The sequence below is a fragment of the Pristiophorus japonicus genome, chromosome 17 (genome assembly GCF_044704955.1).
Source record: "Pristiophorus japonicus isolate sPriJap1 chromosome 17, sPriJap1.hap1, whole genome shotgun sequence".
Taxonomy (NCBI): Eukaryota; Metazoa; Chordata; class Chondrichthyes; family Pristiophoridae; genus Pristiophorus; species Pristiophorus japonicus.
Window position 1 is genome coordinate 119,409,890 of NC_091993.1, and position 23,310 is coordinate 119,433,199.

Consider the following 23,310-nt stretch of genomic DNA (forward strand, 5'->3'; position numbering starts at 1 on the left):
GTCATTACTAAAGGTGCCTTCATATGCCATAACTGGCGACAGGAATACGAGGTCACGAACTACACGCTCAACATGTCTAACTTCAGCAATTTACAGAGGGGGAAGATTGGGATGCTTTTGTGGCAAGATTGGAACATTTCTTTGTAGCCAACGACCTGGACAGGGACACACCGGTCACACTACCGAACAAACGCAGGGCCATCCTGCTTAGCAGTTGTGGGCCCACCATCTACGGTCGCGTCAGAGACTTACTAGCCCTGGAGAAGACAACCACCAAGAGCTATGAGCAGCTTGTAACAATCATACAGAAATTGGCAAGTATGCTGCACCATGTGATTTTGGCGACCACCTTAATGAAGTCATCGGAATCGGCCACGAAGGCCTCCTACACAAATTGCTCTCGGCTGACATCACAGTCACCCTGTATTCACTGGAGTTCAGAAGAATGAGAGGGGACCTCATAGAAACGTTTAAAATTCTGACGGGTTTAGACAGGTTAGATGCAGGAAGAATATTCCCAATGTTGGGGAAGTCCAGAACCAGGGGACACAGTCTAAGGATAAGGGGGAAGCCATTTAGGACCGAGATGAGGAGGAATTTCTTCACCCAGAGAGTGGTGAACCTGTGGAATTCTCTACCACAGAAAGTTGTTGAGGCCAATTCACTAAATATATTCAAAAAGGAGTTAGATGAAGTCCTTACTACTAGGGGAATCAAGGGGTATGGTGAGAAAGCAGGAATGGGGTACTGAAGTTGCATGTTCAGCCATGAACTCATTGAATGGCATTGCAGGCTAGAAGGGCCGAATGGCCTACTCCTGCACCTATTTTCTATGTTTCTATGTTTCTAATTAAAACCGAAAGAAAGCATCCTCACAGCCAGGCACCGGTTCTACACTTACTGGCGACCTGAGGGCCAAGAAATTGCCAAGTATGCTGCACCGTGTGATTTTGGCGACCACCTTAATGAAGTCATCGGAATCGGCCACGAAGGCCTCCTATACAAATTGCTCTCGGCTGACATCACAGTCACCCTGCAGAGAGCAATTCAAGTGAGCCAGGCCTACATGGTTTCGGCCGGCGACTCCAGGCGAGCGCAGTGCACCGCATGGATACTTCTAAAGGCAGAAATGCTGCCCCGAGTCCCACAACTCTGAGTCTGCCACATGGGACAAACTGGATGGCCCCATGCTGGCGCTGTGGAAGACAAGACTACCACAGCCCTCCTGCAGGAAAGCCAGGAAATGGCTGCAGCACCAGCAGCACAAGGAGAAACACTTGTAATCAAAATGGCCACTGTCATGCCACCAGTGAGCATGGAGGAGCATCACATGACACCGAGCGGCCCAATCGGATTTGAAGGCCCCCTTAAAGGAGACCAGTAACCAAAGAAATTTAAAGGGGAAGTTTCAACTATTTGAGTACACAGACTTTAAAGCTAAAGATGCGATTAAAGGGTGCAAGTATGAAAATGTATGCAATGTAACAATGAATTGTGATGCTGGTTTAACTAATGTGACTAATGATATGAATGCAGGCGTCAATAAAGTTAAGAACAAGTTTATTATGCTTACTAGTAATGATAGAGATTGTGAAATGCCTAATGTAACCATGTCTGTTGAAACCAGGACACCCAAAAGTGATGCAAATGCTAGAATGTATAATGAGGAAGAGCATCCAGGAGGGCGCTGAGCACCTCGAGTCTCGTCGCCGAGAGCATACAGAAATCAAGCGCAGGCAGCGGAAGGAGCGTGCGGCAAACCAGTCCCACCCACCCTTTCCTCAACCACTATCTGTCCCACCTGTGACAGGGACTGTGGCTCTCGTATTGGACTGTTCAGCCATCTTAGAACTCATTTTTAGAGTGGAAGCAAGTCTTCCTCGATTCCGAGGGACTGCCTATGATGATGACGATATGTTCCTAAGCACGTCCTGAGACAGCAATAGGAAGACACAGAGATAAATACTTGAAAGAAAAATAAAGTTAATGTTTTTCGGTGCAAGATCCCTCATTAGATACAAGTCCTGTCGAAGGCGCCCACTCAATGCGCTAACCTAGCTTTCTCTTTCAGATGCTGACTAACTGGCTCTGCATTTCCAGCAGTTTGTGTCTGTCCCTCGAGGAGCATTTTACAAGTCTGACTTTTGTTGTATGGCAGTGTTACTTACAAAACAAGGTTGCAATTAACTAATTAAGTTCAAGTATGGCATTAACAGCCGTGATGACACAGGACAAATCTGCAAATAGTATGCCTTTTCTTAATAAAACCTGGAGATTCTGGGTTGCCTCGGCGACATCAAACCCCCAAAAAATACAGGCAAAAGTGCCCCATTTTAGAGGGGCATGTAGGAGCATAAGCCTGCTTTTCTGAACACTTTGCTTTGGCTGTGGTGGCTGCGATCGTCCAGCAGCCTCTTTTAATCCAAACTTCAATCTGCCACAGACCAACAGACTTTAAAATGGCATCCTGAGAATCAGAGCCTGCAGCAACCCTACTTTGACCCTAATCACGCTGCTATTCGGAAGAAGGAAATGCGGAAATGGAGTACAGGATTTCAACAGCTACGGAGTTTGAATCAAGCAATTGTGGACATTAACCACCATACTGCGGAAAGTGAGAACGTTCGCACAACTTTGGAAACTGTTACCCAGATAAGGCCTGCAGAGGGGCAAAGAGAAGAAGTAGTGGGGGAAATGTGGGAGCGCATTTCTGAACGCTTTGCTTCGGCTGTGGTCTGGAGAAATCAAAAGGGTTAAAAGTTGGAAGATTGGATTAAAGGAAGCTGCTGGATGATCGGAGCCACCTAGCCATTCAAATGTGACTTTCTGATCACCTGGATGTTTACATTGCTGCATGGTGGGAGTCGATTTATGGCAGTGAGGCTTGACTTTGGGATAATGAATAGCTGGTCATTGTCTGTATTTGAGTGTACCGTGTTACTAATTGATGACATAATCTGTATGTTAAACGATGTTAAGTATTTGAGTACCTTGTTACTATGTGAATAATAGTAATTCATGACATTGTCTGCATTTGAGTACCTTGATGACATCTGTATGTTAAATAATCTGGTTTGTGTAAAGTAATTCAGAAAGCAGTTAGCCATGATAGTCTAAATGCAAAGAAATGAGTTCAAAGGTTTTACTTTTAGGTATAAAGGGATGGAACTGGCTTTCGTCACACACACACACGGACACCAGTGACACTCGAATCTCGAAAGGTGTATGGAGGTGTGTGGGGGGCCTGACCCATCCACCTCCATGGCACGAACCTGGTATTGCAGTACTTCCAGGAACGGTGCAGTGGCTCTAGGCCTTTTGGCTAAGAGCATTGGCGCAGAGTGATCCTTGATGTGTGCAAGGTGACCTCTGGCGTTTGTGATCTGACAAAGAATTGGAAAGATTGGCTACGAATTAAAAAAAAAAAAAAAATCTGCTTGGAGAGCTGCCTTTGCAAGCAGAGAGTTTGTTTTGTATGAATTTCCAAGTAAAAGTCCCGATCCTGCCTTTACGAGAACTGAGTGTATGCCTAATTTGACGTTTAAAACAACGAAGCGAAAAGAGCAAGACAGCCGTTACAACAAGGCACAAGTAATAAAGAACAAAACCATAAAACAAAGAAACCATATAAAATTAAATATTACCACGTGTCCACTATACACTCCAATCCCTGTGGTGCCCACCGATCGCAGAAGGCCTCGAGTGCCTGCGGACACCGCCTGCTCCATTTTCATGGCCACCCGGGAGGGGACAAGGCTGCGGAAGGGAGGCAGGCAGCTGAAGATACCCTACCCGCCCACAAGGAACGCGTCTAACCTGGACCTGTGAATGTTCACCTTGGCCAGACCCTGCAAATGGTTGCATGCAAGTGTTAAACGGTGAAAACAGGAATTCCATCTGAAATGACAAAACACGGCAATAAAGGGGTGGTGTCTTCTTGCAAGGCAGAAAGACTCTACACAAGGCTGCAAAGTCAATTGCCATTCTGATATTATGATAAAGTCTTTCTGTGCCATTCTAGGTTGACACTCCAGTGAAGTGCTGCACTGTCGGAGGTGCCTTCTTTCAGATGAGACGTTAAACCGAGGCCCTGTCTGCCCTCTCAGGTGGATGTAAAAGATCCCAATGCACCATTTAGAAGAAGAGCAGGGGAGTTATTCCCAGTGTCCTGCCCAATATTTATCCCCCAATCAACATCACAACAACAGGTTAATACAAAAGCAAAATACTGCGGATGCTGAAATCTGAAGTAATAACAGAAAATGCTGAATACACTCAGCAGGTCATGCAGCATCTGTCAGGCCTGTTCTGATGGAAGGGTCATCGACCTGAAACGTTAACTCTTGTTTCTTTCTCCATCGATGCTGCCTGCTGAGTATTTCCAGCATTTTCTGTTTTTATTATTAAAAAACAAATCTGGTCATCATCACATTGCTGTTTGTTGGAGCTTCCCATGCACAAATTGGCTGCTCCATTTCCTACATTACAACAGTGACTACACTTCAAAAGTACTTCATTGGCTTTTAAGCGCTTTGGGATGTCCTGAGGTCATGCAAGGTGCTATATAAATGCAAGTCTATCTTTATCACTCCTTACAGGAACACGGAGAGAAGGTAATTGTAGTGTATGGAGAAAGAGTCAGACTGAACACTGAGCTCAAAGTAATGTGTGACCTTAGTCTTTTATTGCAGATCTCCAGAGTGCCTCTCCAACCTGTGAAGTACTCTTAAATACCTGTGCTCCCAAGGGATTATGAGATCCCTTGGGACTCCCGGGAATGAGCCCTTTGGTGGCTGTACAGAGTATATACAAATCCAGATACATAACAGTAGTGATTCTGATTATAACATGCCATCAATTTTCACAGGAAAGCTTAATCCACCTCTGGCTGGGTTAACAGTTGCATATGAGGTCACAAGACACTTACAGATTACCAATGCCATTTGGCCCATCTTAATAAATTACCTCAATCTAATTGTGTCGTAATTGATTTCAAAGTTTTCATTTTCAGCACTCTACGTGAAGAACTTGCTGATATCAGTCTCAAAGTTAGCTTTTACTGGTTTGAACCTGTGACTCCTTGTCTTGTTTAACTTATAGTAGTACTCGGGATTAATATTTACCAGACCATTTACTATCTTATGTACCACCACAAGATCACCTCTCAGATGCATCCTTGCCCGGTTGAAAAGCACAAGGGGATTACTTCAGCCAAAGGATGTAAACAGGCATTAAATGGACACTGTGCTAGTAAGACACGCCTGTTTAAAAGTATGGATTTAGCAGACAATTTTGTCCTAATTGATGATTACCATAATTTGAACTTGCCTGGAGGTGCCAAACCAGACATCTGCAGGTTTAGCACTCAATTGCTGATTAGGTGCAATTTCTGTGCCTCGCACCAACTTCCACTGAAGATGTAGAATGTGCTGGTTGATACACAGCAGTACGTTGCAGGATGGCTCAGGGACCGAGGGAGTGGGTGCACAGGTTCTTGGGCGCAGCACTGGAGGTCCCGGTGGAGGAGGTCCCGAGAAGGAGAGATGGTCTGCATCTACATGGGGAAAGGATACCTCCTCGCCCTCCTGTACCTCTCTCCTGCAGCAGCTGGCGCTGCTCTGTCTGTCCTCATGTCCACCTCCCATCCCATTCCTCCTGAAGACCAAGGGGGCCCCCCTAACAAGATGCCGATGACCAAGCACTCCCTTTCTCCCGGTGATTCCTGGAAGATGTCCAATAAGGCAGAGTGGCAGAGCACTCAGACCTTTTAGGTGAATTTCTGGAATAAATGTTGCTGGAGTGTTGGTGAAGTCTTGACAAAGTGCCTCAGGAAGTTTCCCAGCATGTCTCAGATATCCTCTGCACAGCTCCGGCATCAAGTTAACATAAAATGGTATTTCTTTAAGTAGCGCTTGAAATCCACATTAAGGCCGTGAGTACGCCCAATCAGCTGGTCGCTGTTCGGAGAGGGCATTCGGACAAGTGGTAGCTACCAAAATGCCGTGCAGCCTCTTTAATGAGGGCCAGCGTGCATTTTAATTGGTAGTCAGCCCCTTAACGAGCCACCGGACGGCCTTTCCTGACGCAGGCTTCAACCCCTTTACAAAGATAGTCTTGTGCTAAACACAGGCTAAACCGGCGTTGCAGCTCAAGACCCCATCTATGGAGGATCTTTAGTGCCTGAATGTGCTGCTGAAAATTCCCCAAGTCTTTCATTGTATCTCAGATGCAACACTAGGGATCAGCTCTTTGGCTCTTCTCTGTATTGCCCCCAAGTGTTTCAATAATTCCCTTGTTTGCCAGCAGTCAGTGCTCAACACGTTACCTGACCAGAACACTGTACAGTAGATCATATCCTTCTCCGACTTGTATGAAGAAGTGAGGATCAAGTTGGTGCTTGGGTTGGGGATCCCAAGCTGGAACACAGCGCTGGTGAGATGACCTTCCCCCTTGGTGTAAACCTACCTTTTTCTTCTCCCAAGTTTCTGGGCTGCTTGAGCCTGCTCTGCTTTTCTAGTCTTTTATGCTTCCGATTCTATCTGTCTGTGCCCCACTTTAAAAAAAATTATTTACACATTCCCTGTGTCTCCTGTCTTTTATTGTTCTCATTATGCCTCTTATTGTCCCAGGAGACTTGAATACATAATGTAGGCTGACTCTCCCAATGCAGTACTGATGGAATGCTGCATTGTCAGAGGTGCCATCTTTTAGATGAGACACTAAATCGAGACCCCGTCCATGCTCTCAGGTGGACATAAAATATCCCATGGCACTATTTTGAAGAGAAGCGGAGTTCCCCCTCGTGTCCGGGCCAATATTTATCTTTCAACCATCATCACCAAAATAGCTTGAGACATTATCTCATTAAGAACATAAGAATTAGGAACAGGAGTAGGCCATCAAGCCCCGAGAGCCTACTCCACCATTCAACAAGATCATGGCTGGTCTGGCCGTGGACTCAGCTCCACTTACCCACCCGCTCCCCGTAACCCTTAATTCCCTTATTGGTTAAAAATCTATCTATCTATGATTTGAATACATTCAATGAGCTAGCCTCAACTGCTTCCTTGGGCAGAGAATTCCACAGATTCACAGCCCTCTGGGAGAAGAAATTCCTTCTCAACTCGGTTTTAAATTGGCTCCCCCGTATTTTGAGGCTGTGCCTCCTAGTTCTAGTCTCCCCGACCATTGGAACCAACCTCTCCGCCTCTATCTTGTCTATCCCTTTCATGATTTTAAATGTTTCTATAAGATCCCCACTCATTCTTCTGAACTCCAACGAGTAAAGACCCAGTCTACTCAATCTATCATCATAAGGTAACCCCCTCATCTCCGGAATCAGCCTAGTGAATCGTCTCTGTACCCCCCTCCAAAGCTAGTATATCCTTCCTTAAGTAAGGTGACCAAAACTGCACGCAGTACTCTAGGTGCGGCCTCACCAATACCCTGTACAGTTGCAGCAGGACCTCCCTGCTTTTGTACTCCATCCCTCTCGCAATGAAGGCCAACATTCCATTCGCCTTCCTGATTGCCTGCTGCACCTGCAAACTAACTTTTTGGTATTCATGCACAAGGACCCCCAGGTACCTCTGCACCACAGCATGTTGTAATATCTCCCCATTCAAATAATATTCCTTTTTACTGTTTTTTCCCCCCCCCCCCCGCCAAGGTGGATGACCTCACACTTTCCGACATTGTATTCCATCTGCCAAACCTTAGCCCATTCGCTTAACCTATCTAAATCTCTCTGCAGCCTCTTTGTGTTCTCTACACAACCCGCTTTCCCACTAATCTTTGTGTCATCTGCAAATTTTGTTACACTACACTCTGTCCCCTCTTCCAGGTCCTCTATGTATATTGTAAACAGTTGTGGTCCCAGCACCGATCCCTGTGGCACACCACTAACCACCGATTTCCAACCCGAAAAGGACCCATTTATCCCGACTCTGCTTTCTGTTAGCCAGCCAATTCTCTATCCATGCTAATACATTTCCTCTGACTCCGCGTACCTTTATCTTCTGCAGTAACCTTTTGTGTGGCACCTTATCGAATGCCTTTTGGAAATCTAAATACACCACATCCATCGGTACACCTCTGTCCACCATGCTCGTTATATCCTCATTAGTTTGTGGGAGATTGCCGTGTGCAAATTGGCTGCCGCATTTCTTATATTACAGCAGTGACAACACTTCAAAAGTATTTCATTGGCTGTAAAGCATTTTGGGACCTCCTGAGGTCATGAAAGGCGCTATAAAAAAATGCTTTCAGTACAAAAAAGCCCTCTTGGTATTTTTTGTACTGAAAGCACATTTTTTCTCTTATATTTTGCCTCTGCAGCTATTCACCCAGTGAGCCCTTTCTCCTTTCTCGCTGCGGGATTGGTAGAAGTAATTTCTTCCTCTTTATTTCACTTCTCACTTGCTAATCCATCCAGTCATGCTTGTTGATCATAGGTATGTGGCTACAAGTCTGGTGTTATTCTTTAAAGGTTTTCCATTTGTCTTCGACTAAAATGTTGACAAATATCCTCCTCCAATCAATTTGTTTCAATTCTTCCCTCATCTTTTTGAAGTTAGGCCTTTTAAACTTAGAAACGTGGCTGCTGATCTTTGATATGATTGGCTCCCAAGTCATGTTAAACTTGATCAATCTGTGGCCATTCTCCCACGATGATGCTACCACTTCCACTCCCTATATATTGTCTGGGTTGCCATACCAGCTCAAAGCGAGCACTGCTGCTCGTGGCTTCCCTCGCGCAACTGAATCATGAAGCAATCGTACATTGCATTTCCCAACTCCCACTCCAAACCACTTGGGGTTTCCCCAATTTATATTGGTCCCCCATTAAAATAAGTTTCCTGTTCTCACGCATCCTTATCATCAATTCGTATAGCCAATTGTCCACCTCCGTGTTCGGACCTGACGATTGGAAGCTAACCCCACCTGTTTGGTTAGAAATATCTCACGCGAATGAATCAAACCTGAGTGGTTTATTCTGTGGCTTACCTCCCTCCCACCGTATCAACTTCCAATTCTCCCTAACACATGAGGTTACACCATCCCTTTTCTGTACTTTATACACACTGAAAGGTTAAACCCATAATATTGTTAAATTAATTTCTATGTGAGGTCATCCACTTTGGACCTAAAAAGGGTAAAACAGCATATTTTTTAAATGGCGAGAAGCTAAAAACAGTGGAGGTCCAGAGAGACTTGGGGGGGGTCCAGTACATAGATCATTAAAATGTCATGAACAGGTACAGAAAATTATCAAGGCTAATGGAATGCTGGCCTTTATATCGAGAGGACTGGAACACAAGGAGGTAGAAGTTATGCTGCAGCTGTACAAAACCCTGGTTAGACCACACCTGGAGCACTGAGAGCAGTTCTGGGCAGCACACCTTAAGGAGGATATATTGGCCTGAGAGGGAATGTAGCATAGGTTTACCAGAATGATAGTCTGACTTCGAGGGTTAAGTTACGAAGAGAGATTTCACAAATTCCCTGGAATTTAGACGGTTCAGGGATGATCAGATCAAAGTTTTTAGGGTACTAAGGGGAACAGATAGGGGAGATAGAGAAACTAGGACTAGGGGCCATAATCTAAAAATTAGAGCCGACCTTTCAGGAGTGAAATTAGGAATCACTTCTACACACAAAGGGTGGTAAAAGTTTGGAACTCCTCTCCGGCTCACTCTCCTCCTTTAAGACGTTTCTTAAACCTGCCTCTTTGACCAAACGTTTGGTCACCTGTCTTAATGTCTCCTACTTTGGCTCCGTGTCAATTTTAATTTAATAATCAAACATTTTACTACATTAAAAGGTGCTATATATATATATATATATATATAATATATATATATATGTATATAAATAAATAAAAGTTTTTGTTGTTCTACTTGGGGCAGGGGGGAGATCCTGGGGGACCTTGGTGCACGCTGTCCTTAAGTACAGAATAGTATTAGTGTGTAATCTAGTGAAATTGAGGTAAAAGTTTCTTAAGACCCTACTTCAAGACGCTCCTTAAAACCTACCTCTTTGACCAAGCTTTTGGTCACCTGGGCTAATTTCTACTTATGTGGCTCAGTATCAAATTTTTATCGCTTAATACTCCTGTGAAGTGCTTTGGGACATTAAGGGTGCTATATAAATATAAGTTGTTATAAAAAGGGCAGAAGGAAAAAGAAAACAAGACGAGGTACATCATTTTTTTAAAACCTTTTTTAAATATTCAACAACAGCATTGTGTATCAGTCAATCAAACGAAGTAAATTACTTACAGGCAACAAAGATCTGCTAACAAATCTTACGGTATAACTTCCACCAGGGTTAATAAAAAGGACATTTCAGTAGGAGTCTGTGGTGCTTTTCCTTATGTACAAAGATAAACTGAAACAAGATGTGGGAATTTCACAAAGCTTCTTCCTTAGCTGTGTAGCAAAAAAAGTAGTGGGAGGTGGGAGTGGATGTGATTCGAATATCCTTCCCAGCAGAAACAAAGCCAAGCTCGATATCTAGGACTGTCCTGTGGGACAGAAGGAGCCCCATCAGCAGTCTCAGCTCGGTTCAACTGGGAACTAAAAAGAATCAGGCAAAACAAGTGTAACTTCTGTCTCCGTACCCGAGATTCATGTATTGTGTCCAACAGTGGATCTCTCTCACTCACAGCACATCCTATAATATAGAAAGGAGCCACCCTTACCCTTAGGTATAGCACTGCCAAGTACTACTGCAGGATCCTTATCAATGAAACATTAGGTAATTTACATGAATGGGAGATGGAGTGAGGGAAGTTTGCTGGCCTAAAAGGGGAAAGTGTGTGTGTTGTTGGCACTTCAGGGACCGGTGCACCCTCCCATTGCCAAAGAGAGGAGCAAGTGGTGAGATGACCATAGGAGTGGCCAATGGTCCCGGTCAGTTTTATGTTGGCGCGCGGTCCCTTTAACGGGCTGCATGGCTCATTCAAATTCTCTCGCACGCGAGGTTTCTTGCATTGGAAAACCGGAGAGAGGCCCGCGCTGGATCGCCAGGCCGCTGTGCGGCCACGCAGCATAATGGGAACATTGGAAGTGACAGCATCTGGTGGTAAATCTCATTTTAAATAAAACTAAACGTAACCACTTGTGCTTAAAAAGTGACCATCAGATCACAAGGTTTACCCTGCACACTATGTAGCATCCGGTGCAGCAGTCACTTTCCTCAGTGTTACACAAAGGGTAGTGGAAATCTGGAACTCACTCTCTCCACGCCACCCTCACTCCCCGCCATAAAACTGTTGTTGAGGCTGGGGGGTCAATTGAAAATTTCAATGCGGAGACGGATAGATTTTTGTTCGGTAAGGGTATTAAAGGATTATGGGACCAAGGCGGCTAGATGGGAGTTAAGGTGCAGATCAGCCATGATTGAACTGAATGGTGGAACAGACTTGAGGGGCTGAGTGGCCTATTCCTGTTCCTAGGCTGTTTTTGGCTCTGCCAAATGCTGCTCTGCCTGCAATGAGGTGAAATTACCCTTTTTAAAGCTAGTGGCCCCTGTACAAAATACAACGGTAAAGGAGGAAAGTACAAAGAACGGTAGCATGGACGTCTACTTTAGGACTGAAGGAGACCTCCCAGATCATTACTTTAAAGGAGCCCCGAGTCATACAGACTTTAGCATTCCAGACTGTGTAGACGCTGGTCACACGCTGCAATCAGGATCTAACCAAGTGTGGAGATCCAGTGGCCTAATCAATGAGGTTAACATAAATGGGTGCTCATTCCATTGTGCAAATGGCAAAGCCTATTCTGATCAATTAATCATGACAGTGACCTGGGCACAGCCTCATACAAAAGACCCATCACTGATGAGAGAGAGACACAGGCAGAGAGAGACACAGAGAGAGAGAGAGAGAGAGAGAGAGAGACACAGACAGAGAGAGAGAAAGAGAGAGAGACACACAGACAGAGAGAGAGACACAGACAGAGAGAGAGACACAGACAGAGAAGAGACACAGACAGAGAAGAGACACAGAGAGAGAGAGAGAGAGAGCAAGGATGCTAGTATCCTCTAATACTTCACCCAAGCGAATCCTACAAATCGAGCCAGTGAGTGTTGGCAGGCTATTTGACCATGGACCTGATCCCAGCTTCACCAGCGGTCACTTGCACTTACCTTTCGACAGGGGTCATTGAATAGAGATCAGCAGCAGCAACTGTGGCTAATACTTCACTCCCTACTCATCCCCTGCCATTTTCCCCAATCCAGGTCAATTTCATTTGCCTCAATTGCTACCCCAGCTGAAACCAGTTAGCGGCGTAGACCATGGATTGAACTTGGGATCGTCACGGTCTTTGTGGTGCCTCACCTTTCTGACTGCCTGACTGAAATCAGCGAACTCTGCATAAACCCACTAAAAGCAAGAACTGGACACAGGCTTCGGTAGATATCCGGGGGAAGTATATTAATAACTTTCTGGGCTACACCATTTGCAGCACAACTGTACAAGTTCTTCCATCCCACTGTCTAAACAATAACCTCTGAGATAATCGTGTAAAAATACGTCATGGGCGGTATGGCATGGGCTGCCTGTTATACGCCCGATGATCAGTTCCATTGCCTTCAATAGAAAGGAATATCGGCAGGGCGTATAACAGGCAGTCGATGAGATACCGTTCGTTCTGCCCTCCCACCCAAGATCAATCTCTACCCAAATAGGTTTTGCTTGGTAGGATGCCAGTTAGATGGAACAGGCTCGAGGGGCTGAATGATCCACTCCTATGCTCCTAGACGCTGCACAACGCAATTTGGCCGGCCATCGTTTCCCCGACATTACGCGGATTCACTTACACCCCAAAGCCAACAGGATATGAACTACTCACTTCCCAGCTGGGGACATGAGAGCGAGAGAGAGAGAGAGAGACTGGAGTAGCGAGAATACTTGAGAGAGTTGATTGTGGTCCGAATGTCGACACTCCCCTCTCTGCTGTGCTACAATCCTCTCGTGGATTTTGATCAATTCCTGGAGGGTTTCTCCTCCCTCTTGTTTTGTGTTTAGTGCAAAAAAAAAATTGGAGTCAATCCTTCATTACGACATGGTCACCCACAGCACAGTTTAAAAGCATATAAACAGTTCAAATATTTACCTTCATTTTCATAGTGTAATAATACACAACTTGGGAGCAAACTCTTTGCATCTCTTGACGCATGCAAACATCATGCCCATTAACCCTCGCGTTTGAGGGCAGTGTCTCTTCAACACATTCCAAAATAAAGAGGCTCAAAAACAATGTTTGAATATCTTAACCTCCTCATCAAGTCAGTTCACAAATAAAAACGAAACGAAGGAAATGCAATTGGTTATTCCTTGTTATTTGTTCTCCCCACCCCTCCCCCATCACTTCCACCTCAGTTAAGGTCCAACAGAGAGCTCTTAGTGATGTCATTAAATACTTAGAACAAAGTGCCTTGCGGGGTCGTCGAACCCAGGTGATACCAGCCAACAATTTTCTGGTTTAGATTGAAGTCCTTGAGGTTAATGTACACCTCCCCGAGCATTATGTTCTCCCGGAATGCTTCCTCGCTCAGCACACGCAAGTGGATAACACGCTGTTGCACATCTCCTTTGGGAATCCCGTCATACACCAGCTGGAAAACAAATGGGAATCGATTTTCTTTCAACGCCAGCGCTGTAATTCACAAAAGTAGCAATTTTATTTTTCTGCAAGATATTGTTCTCCCCATTGTAATGTATTGCACCTGTGAGTATGCTCACGGGTTTTTAGAGCTGTTGCACTATCAGTGGCTTAGCCAGTCACATGATGTTCACAAGGCTCAATAAAACCCCGGGCAGTTGGGTCTAGGTCTATGCCACGATGAGGCATGCAGTTGTGAGCCTCAGGGATGAACTAGATCCAACCGACTGGGTTTTATTGAGTCTTGTAAACATCACATGACTGGCTAAGCCACTCAACTCAACAGCTCTTCAACTATTTTAAAGTTGAAACATTAATACAAGTGCCTCTGATTAAAGGGGGTGGGGGGGGGGCATTAAAACCGACACAATTAAACAAATTAAACTTTGGAAGTCAACTTAAATCAAATTAAAATTTGGTTGCTGGGGGTGATGATGCACACCAGTCCCTCCGGCGCCCACCTCTCGCGGAAGGCCGCGAGCGTACCGGTGAACACCGTGTGCTCCATCTCCAGGGAGACCCTGGCTTGGATGTAACCACGGAAGAGAGGCAGGCAGTTGGGCTGAACGACCCCCTCGACCGCCCACTGCCTGGACCGGTTGATGGCCACCTTGGCCATGCCCAGGAGCAGTCCTACCAGGAGGCCTTCCGACCTGCCCGCTCCCCTCTCAACAGCTCTACAAACCTGTGAGCATGCTCACAGGTGCATACATTACACCCATTTTCCCCTTTCTTCACCTCTTTGTGCCACACAAGTACGAACCACCCCTGCCCCACCCTCCCCCGTAGCCAGTGCCCTCAGATGATGCTGCCATCCTTTCTGTGAGGAAATGCTTGAGCTTCACTTGGTGCGTTCCCAGTAACAGTGAGGCTGAGGCAAGATTTGAAGGGCAGAGATTTAAAGTAACCGGTAGAAGGATTAGAGGGGAGTTTGAGGAGAACTTTTTTCACCCAGAGGGTGGTGGGGGTCTGGAACTCACTGCCTTAAAGGGCGGTAGAGGCAGAAACACTCATCGCATTTAAAAAAAATACTTGGATAGGCACTTAGAAGTGCTGTAACCTACAAGGCTACGGATCAAAAGCTGCAAGGTGGGATTAGGCTGGATAGCTCTTTTTCAGCTGTCAGAGGCACGATGGGTCGAGTGGCCTCCTTCTGTGTCATAAATTTCTACAATTCTATGGATCACATGGGAAGTGTGGGCATCAATTTGCATCCTACCCATTAGTGTTGGATCACTGATGTGCTGTACCCCCACATCCCACCAAGAGTCAAGAACATCATTCCCTTTCAGGTTAACCAGCCTACATGAATGTCTATCACATTGATCTTTAAGATCGAGGCCCTGTGTTTTCAATGGAGAACTGAGCTAACTGGGTAGAAACTTAGTCAGTAGGGAGTGCACTTCTGCACCGTTAACCACAAGGTTCTAGGCACGAGATGGTAACAAACCAAAGATTATAGACAGAGACACACAGCACTGTGGTGGAGCTATCAAAAGACACACAATATTACACACCGTAGTATCACAGTACCCTGCAAATTTACATTCACTTTTTAGAAACAAAGGATTCGTTTTATTGCTTCAGTCTTAATGAAAATTCAATGAAAAATCATGTAATGAGAGAAAATAAACAATACTTAGAAGTATAAACAAAACAAGACTGACATTTCATTGCGGATTAAATTGAATATTTACATTATGCCATGGTACCTGAAATACACCTCCCATTCTCATTTCAACTTTGTGAGAGCATTTCAGTCGTGCGATTCTCGAGATCTCACACAAACTAGCCCTTCAGAATCCCAGTATTAGCCTCATCCCAGGAATCTCATCCCTTACTAGCTATGATCTTAGTAAATGGCGGAGCAGGCTCGAGGGGCCAAATGGCCTACTCCTGCTCCGATTTCTCACGTTCTTCCCGAGGTCCTGTAATATCCATAACAAACCTACCATTTCATTATAGGTTGGATTACAAGTCTTTCGAGCCACTTTAGTCTTCCTCTTGCTGGTTTTCTGAGGGTCCGGCAGCAAGTAGATTTTGACGTAAGGATCCAGATCAGTCCCATCCTGCAAGACCTGTGGCAAAGGGAGATGATTGCGTTCAATTTCAGTGCAGTCAGATCGGATCTTTTTTGACTGAGCGGCAGAGATGTCTAATACGGCTTGACAAACACCAATCATGCACCAGTACGGACTCCACTCTGAAGCAAATGTCGCAGTGCAACCCTCTGCTCCCCCAATCACTCACAATGATCCTTCAATGGGGGTGTGGAACTGGCATTGGATTCTCAATGTGAATCTTTACGTTGCTCCACATACCCCCAGACAACAATGTGCAAGACTTGGGGGTGGATTTTCCGGTCCTTTGTGCTCTGTTTTTTGCCCTGGAGCGGCAGCAGTGGCGGCGGTGAGGTCTTCCAGGCGGGCAGTCAGCCTCCAGCACACCGCGGGGGCTTTCGGGGACGGTTTTGCGGCAGCTCAGAGCATTACCGCCTGGAAGATCTGCTCCGGTGTGCAACGCCCCTGGTTGCGACACCGGCGCGATTTTGGACTCCCGCCCCATCCGTACGCCTACCGCAGTGACCGCCTGGGACAACGGGTGGTCCAACCTATACCGACTGCAGAGAGGTCAGTAACGCCGTCCAGAAGGCATTTGACAAGGTGTCACATAAAAGGTTACTGCACAAGATAATATAGTTCACGGGGTTGGGGGTAATTCATGGATAGAGGATTGGCTAACTAACAGAGATCAGAGTGTCGGGATAAATGGTTCATTCTCTGGTTGGCAATCAGTAACTAGTGGGATGTCACAGGGATCGTTGCTGGGACCCCAACTATTTACAATCTATATTAACGACTTGGAAGAAGGGACTGAGTGTAATGTAGCCAAGTTTGCTGACGATACAAAGATAGAAGGAAAAGCAATGTGTGAGGAGGACACAAAAAATCTGCAAAAAGGACAGACAGGCTAAGTGAGTGGGCAAAAATTTGGCAGATGGAATATAATGTTGCAAAGTGTGAGGTCACTTTGGCAAAAAAAAAATCAAAGAGCAAGTTATTATTTAAATGGAGAAAGATTGCAAAGTGCAGCAGTACAGCAGGACCTGGGGGTACTTGTGCATGAAACACAAAAGGATAGTATGCAGGTACAGCAAGTGATCAGGAAGGCCAATGGTATCTTGGCCTTTATTGCAAAGAGGATGGAGTATAAAAGCAGCGAAGTCTTACTATAGCTATATAAGGTATTGGTGAGGCCACACCTGGAATACTGCATTCAGTTTTGGTTTCCATATTTACGAAAGGATATATTTGCTTTGGAGGCAGTTCAGAGAAGGTTCACGAGGTTGATTCCGGGAATGAGGGGGTTGACTTATGAGGAAAGGTTGAGTAGGTTGGGCCTCTACTCATTGGAATTCAGAAGAATGAGAGGTGATCTTATCGAAACATATAAGATTATGAGGGGGCTTGACAAGGTGGATGCAGAGAGGATGTTTCCACTGCTGGGGGAGACTAGAACTAGAGGGCACGATCTTAGAATAAGGGGCCATCCATTTAAAACAGAGATGAGGAGAAATTTCTTCTGAGGGTTGTAAATCTGTGGAATTCGCTGCCTCAGAGAGCTGTGGAAGCTGGGACATTGAATAAATGTAAGACAGAGATAGACAGTTTCTTAAACGATAAGGGGATAAGCGGTTATGGGGAGCGGGCTGGGGAAGTGGACCCGAGTCCATGATCGGATCAGCCATGATCTTATTGAATGGCGGAGCAGGCACGAGGGGCCGTATGGCCTACTCCTGTTCCTATTTCTTATGTTCTTATGTAAGGTTAGTAAGATGGTTTCTTCTTTTAATTTTTTTTTGCGATTTATGTTGTAGTGGCGTGGCTATGTATTGGGAATGTGTGTGTGTTTTTTTCCCATATTTTGTTTCTTCTCCCCCGGCATCTCTCGGGGCGTTCCCGGCCCGGCTCTTAAGCTGGGGAGTTTCCCAGACTAACGCCCAAGAGAGGCGTATACCACCTCCTTTAGCGCTGCGCCCCAGACTTAGGGCCCAGCTGCCCAAGTTTGCTGACTGAGGTGCAAACTATTTCCTGGGCACAAACCTTATCGCCCCGCTGCTATTACCGCCCCGAAATCATCAAAGTCAAAAATCCAGCCCTTAGTGTGAATGTTTAATGTTATAATGAGTACTATTCAAAGAATTTTTAAAAAAGGTATGAAACAAGTTTGTTTCTATTCATTTGCTGAGGTGGCATGTTAAGTTTCTGGGATTTTAACTCTTATCTATTTGTATTCATTGTTTTAGACCATTGCCCTGCCTATGGGCGAGTTCGTGCTCCCCTTGACCCGGAGTGTCCCTTCATCTAGCCAACAATTAGGCAATTTATATTCTCAGATACTTACTAGGCCTCGAATGTGCATCACCATGATAAAAAGCTTATCATTCTTGTACGAGATAGACAGCTTCACCTCTCCGCCGACCTTCCCCACTGGTGGTGTTGGAGGCCCATCTTGGGAGAGAGATAGAAAATAAAAACAGAAAGGCGAGAGTATGAATCTGAGATGAACCGTTAGTGGCTGAACATGGAATGAACTGTCCCCAAACATGGAGTGACCCAGAACCTCAAATAACTGTCCAACCCCCAATATGTAGGAGCTGTTTAATGCTGACAAGAATCGTTTCTCTTTTTTTATGCCTTGCCAACCCAAACATATTTAGCCGGCCCGGGGACCTCATGATCAGGACTGGTACCGAAAGTGGGCAAAGGGTTATGGAGTACAGATGGGTTAAGTGTAGCTACAAACAGTATGAATGGGGTAAAATCATACCAAAAAGGTTGGGAGAGGAAGATGGGAGGCATCTGGAAGGAGTATATTGAGCTCAGTTGGATGTAACCGACTATTCTTCTACGATAGCAGCATCCTGCATAATCTCTGTGTTGGTCATGACTATGTATAACATCTAATGCTCAATAAATGACGGAGCAGGCTTGAGATCTATTCCTGCTTCTATTTTTTGACTTTTTGTTTGAACTCATTAACAATTTGGATTTATATAGCGCCTTTAACGTAGAGAAACATCCCAAGGCTCTTCACAGGGATATTATGCGATAAAAATTTGACACCAAGCCACATAAGTAGAAATTAACGCAGGTGACCAAAAGCTTGGTCAAAGAAGTAGTTTTAAGGAGTGTCTTGAAGGAGGAAAGAGAGGCGGAGAGGTTTAGGCAGGGGGTTCCAGAGTTTGGGGCCCAGCCAACAGAAGGAACGGCCACCGATGGTTGAGTGATTATAATCAGGGATGCTCAGGAGGGCGGAATTAGAGGAGCACAGACATCTTGGGGGTGGGGGGGGGTTGTGAGGCTGGAGGAGATGAGAGAGATAGGGAGGGGCGAGGCCATGGAGGAATTTGAAAATAAGGATGAGAATTTTAACACAGGCACAGGACTGAGCAGCCTTTGTCCATACACCAAAACAAAAACACATTCTTAACACCAAGAGGCGCTCACAAATCGAACACGGTATCTTCAAATGAGCCATATTGTTCAATAATTTGAAGTTATGGGAAAACCTGACTAACAGATGCAGTTTCGGTTTGTTGAGAAGTTGCAAAGATTGAGAAAGCAGCAGAGTAGCATTGAGTAACAACCAAGGCAGTGCACAAACATGCCACTGGGTAAGTGGGGTCAGATAAAGGTGAATCAGTCAGATTACAGAATGAAGCGGTGAATTAAGTCTTAAGGAACAGATAGGTTAGTGAGGCAGTGCATCAGAGAATAACACACAGCAGGATGGAGTGGCTGGGAATGGTATTGTACCATCCTGCCTCAAATGCAGAATTCCTAATCTCGGAGAAGCAGAGGACAGGGACTGCCCCACAGGAGGGAGAAATCAAAGGGAGAGTCTTCACATATCATCGAAAGCCAATCATTCAGAGTCTCCTCATCCCATCAGTGTCAGCTGTGGCTCAGTGGGCAGCACTCTCGTCTCGGAGTCAGAAGGTTGTGGGTTCAAGTCCCACTCCAGGAACTTGAGCACAAAAAATAATCTCGGCTGACACTCCAGTGCAGTGCTGAGGAAGTGCTGCACTGTCTGAGGTGTCGACTTTCGGATGAGATGTTAAACCGAGGCCCCGTCTGCTCTCTCAGGTAAAAGATCCTATGGCAATATTTCGAAGAAGAGCACGGGGAATTCTCCCCGGTGCCCTGGCTAATATTTATCCTTCAATCAACATTTTAAAAATTCTCTGGTCATTATCACATTGCTGTTTGTGGGAGCTTGCTGTGCGCATGTTGGCCGCCATGTTTCCCACATTACAATAGTGACTACACTCCAAAAGTACTTAATTGGCTGTAAAGCGCTTTGAAATGTCCGGTGGTCGTGAAAAGCACTATATAAATGCAAGTCTTTCTTTTACAATATACAGAGGGAATACAGAAATGAGGCTTACATCTTAATCAAAGACATTTTTCTTCTCTATCCTCCCTCATACACTTTTACCACTGACCATCCTGAGGCCCCATCTGATGCCATATTCCGTTCCCACTGAAGAAACATGGAAGCAATATACTGCACAGGTCTCTATAGAAAATGTCATTCTTGATCCCGGTTCTGGAGATGGACCAAAGTGACTCGGGTGATCTGTCCTCCCTCTCTGCAGAGAGCTGCCTCTCAACACTCAGCACTTACATTTCAGCAGGTTAGCAACGTAACGCATGGGGCTAATGGGCACAAACCCTGACCCGTGCTCTGGAAGGTACACGGTTTGAGAACCAGCTTGCTGGGTGGGCCATGCTGTACGCTGACCTCTGTGACTTTGCTTGATTACATGTTCATGAGAGGAAGGTTTAAAAACTCCAGAGCCACATCACGAGATGTACAAACGCATTGCTAAGATGCGGAAACGGGAACACACCTGTTGGTTTTGGCACTGTGCTCCCAGCTGCGGACTTGTCATCCTTCGGGAGTGGGTGGAAGAAGGTGTAGACCAGATCACACTAGAGGGGGAAAATGATCAATGCCGTTAATGTACTGTGTAATCACTAACTTCCCAAACCATCCCTCCTGACCTGCACCGACTGCTATGGGGAGGGGGATGGTGAAGAGGAGAAGTTGGTTTAGAGTGCACATCTCTCCCCATCACAATCCCACTGTCTCCATTCTTAAAACACTCCCATCGTTTCACTAATATCCTTCCCTACATCTACCAGTGTGCACCATCCACAAGATGCGCTGCAGCAACTCGCCAAGGCTTCTTCGACAGCACCTCCCAAACCCGCGACCTCTACCGCCCAAGAAGGACAAGGGCAGCCAGCACATTGGAACACCATCACCTGCAAATCACACACCATCCTGACTTGAAAATATATCGCCATTCCTTCATTGTCGCTGGGTAAAGTTCCAGGAACTCCCTCCCTAACAGCACTGTGGGAGCACCTTCACCACATGGACTGCAGTGGTTCTTCGCAAGGGCAATTAGTGATGGGCAATAAATGCGGGCCTTGCCAGCGATGCCCACATCCCAGGAACGAATAAAAAAATACCTCTGTCTGCTCTGGCCCTCCCAGCCTTTTGGGTGAGTGATTTCCAGTACCCTTTATGGGATTTTGCTCATGTATTGGCCTAGCTTTAATTTTAAGATGATATGCCCATTGTTCTGGATTCCATCCAATATCCTACAATGGGAACCTGTGACAAGGCTCCACGCCTGTTAGCTGATATCTGACAGGGAACAAGCTGTGCTGTTTCACACTGTGCTGGATAATGGGGTGTATTGGAGGACTGCTGTGATACAATAACCGTAGGCAGTTGGTTGGCCCTCTCCAATTCATGCTTGCACCATGAGTCAGAAACTGGAAACTGAACAGATGGAGACCAAATTAGGTTACTGGCAAAAATGCAGAAGTATTGTAGTAAGATTTTTATCGCTATAAGACTTTGGATAAAAGTTGTCTCTTCAGAACAACTGTGCTCAGAAAAATTTCTGCCACCCATATCTGATTGTACGATTCCGACTCCCATTGCAGAACAAAAAGTTCCCCTTCCCCCTCTTCCAGTAGGATTGCAACAGAGGGCTTTACAATATAAAGCAATATTTTTACAGTTGCACCATTGCCAAAAACCATTTCAGTGGCAGGTAGAGCCAGTTCTGAGTGTTCAAAGTGTCCTCAGCACCTGCTCCCAGGGCAGGCTGAAGTTTTCTCACAGGTGCTTATGTTCCAAACAGCCTCAGCGAACAAACAGATAAGAAAGGTTGGCTGATGCAACTCTCTCTCGGCTGAATGCCTCACAGCACGTACTGATCAGCAGGATCTCTATGTTGAGAGCTGACTACGTTTGTTCATGCTGGGATTGTACTCGTCAGAAAAACTTGCATTTATATAGCGCCTTTCACAACCTCAGGACGTCCCAAAGCACTTTACAGCCAAATGAAGTACTTTTTTTTGAAGTGTAATCACTGTTGTAATGTGGGAAGCGCGGCAGCCAATTTGCGCACAGCAAGCTCCCACAAGCAGCAATGCGTTAATGACCAGATAATCTGGGGTTTTTTGTTGATTGAGGGATAAATATTGGCCAGAACTTTTTTGAAATTAATGTCAGCTGTGTGTTTTAACCAACAATACAGTGGTTGCTCTTTCATACAATTACACAAAATCGTGCTCTTTTTCTTAAAAAATAAAGTTGCCCATTATGTTACTTTGTGATGGAATTTAGTTGTGGGCATGTGGGAGTTATAGTCTTGAATGGGATCTGTAACAAAGAGAAAATTGGGAGAAAAAAAACACTACAGCTCCTGCAGTGCCTCATGGTGCCTGGGTACATGCACAGCTTTAAATAACAGAGCAGAAAAAGTTAAGGGGAGATTGAATAGAGGTGCTCATGATCATGAAGATTATAGATAAGAGTGGATAGGGAGAAACGGTTTCCACTGGCGAGGGGGTTGGTAACCAGAGGACATAGATTTAAGGTGATTGGCAATTGAATCTGGGGGTGGTGAGATGAGGAGAACTGTTTTTACGCAGTAAGTTGGAAGGCACTGCCTAAAAGGGTCATTTAAGCAGATTCAATAGTAGCTTTCAAAAAGGAACTGGATATAAACTAGAAAAGGAAACATTTGAAGGGCTATGTGGAAAGAGCAGGGGAGTGGGACTAATTGGACAGCTCTTTCAAAGAGCCGGCACAGGCACCTTGGGCCGAATGGCCTCCTTCTGTGCTGCATCATTCTGGTCGGAGCGAAGGAGCGGCGAGAGAATGTAGAGGGATGTGATCGGGGCCCAGGAGAGGCGCGAGTTCGGGGCCCCGAAGAGATGAGGGCCCAGGGACAGCACGGGCCAGCTCACGCCTCAATATGTGCGCGCACTAGGTTTCCAGTCGTCCTGGTTAACCCTTGCCACTGGACCAAGACCTAGCTCTGTCAAGCCCGTGTGGTGGCTGGTGTGCAACGGCCACCCCACGTTAAAAAAATCCACGCACAGGTATCTTCCACCCTTCAACATGTAGTTCGGGATCTGGAATATTAGGTCCTTCATTGAAACACCTGTGAACTCATACGAGGGGCTGCCTATGATGATGATGATCATTCTGTGATTCTATGTTTTGAAAATAGGCCCTTCTTACAACTTATGCCTTTCCCTGA

General features: G+C 45.6%; 1 protein-coding gene across 3 annotated transcripts in view; it reads right to left on the reverse strand.

Moving 5' to 3' along the window:
- Window positions 1-10,223: 10,223 nt before the first annotated feature.
- Window positions 10,224-23,310, reverse strand: part of pik3c2b (phosphatidylinositol-4-phosphate 3-kinase, catalytic subunit type 2 beta) — a 187,432-nt gene continuing 174,345 nt past the window's right edge. For all 3 annotated transcript variants that reach the window (XM_070859224.1, XM_070859226.1, XM_070859225.1), the window contains 4 exons: window positions 20,590-20,671; window positions 18,078-18,184; window positions 15,626-15,751; window positions 10,224-13,626 (listed from right to left, as the gene is read on the reverse strand). In XM_070859224.1, the coding sequence (XP_070715325.1) occupies window positions 13,432-13,626; window positions 15,626-15,751; window positions 18,078-18,184; window positions 20,590-20,671 (510 nt within the window). In that variant the 3' untranslated portion in view covers window positions 10,224-13,431. The remainder of the gene's footprint in view (window positions 13,627-15,625; window positions 15,752-18,077; window positions 18,185-20,589; window positions 20,672-23,310) is intronic.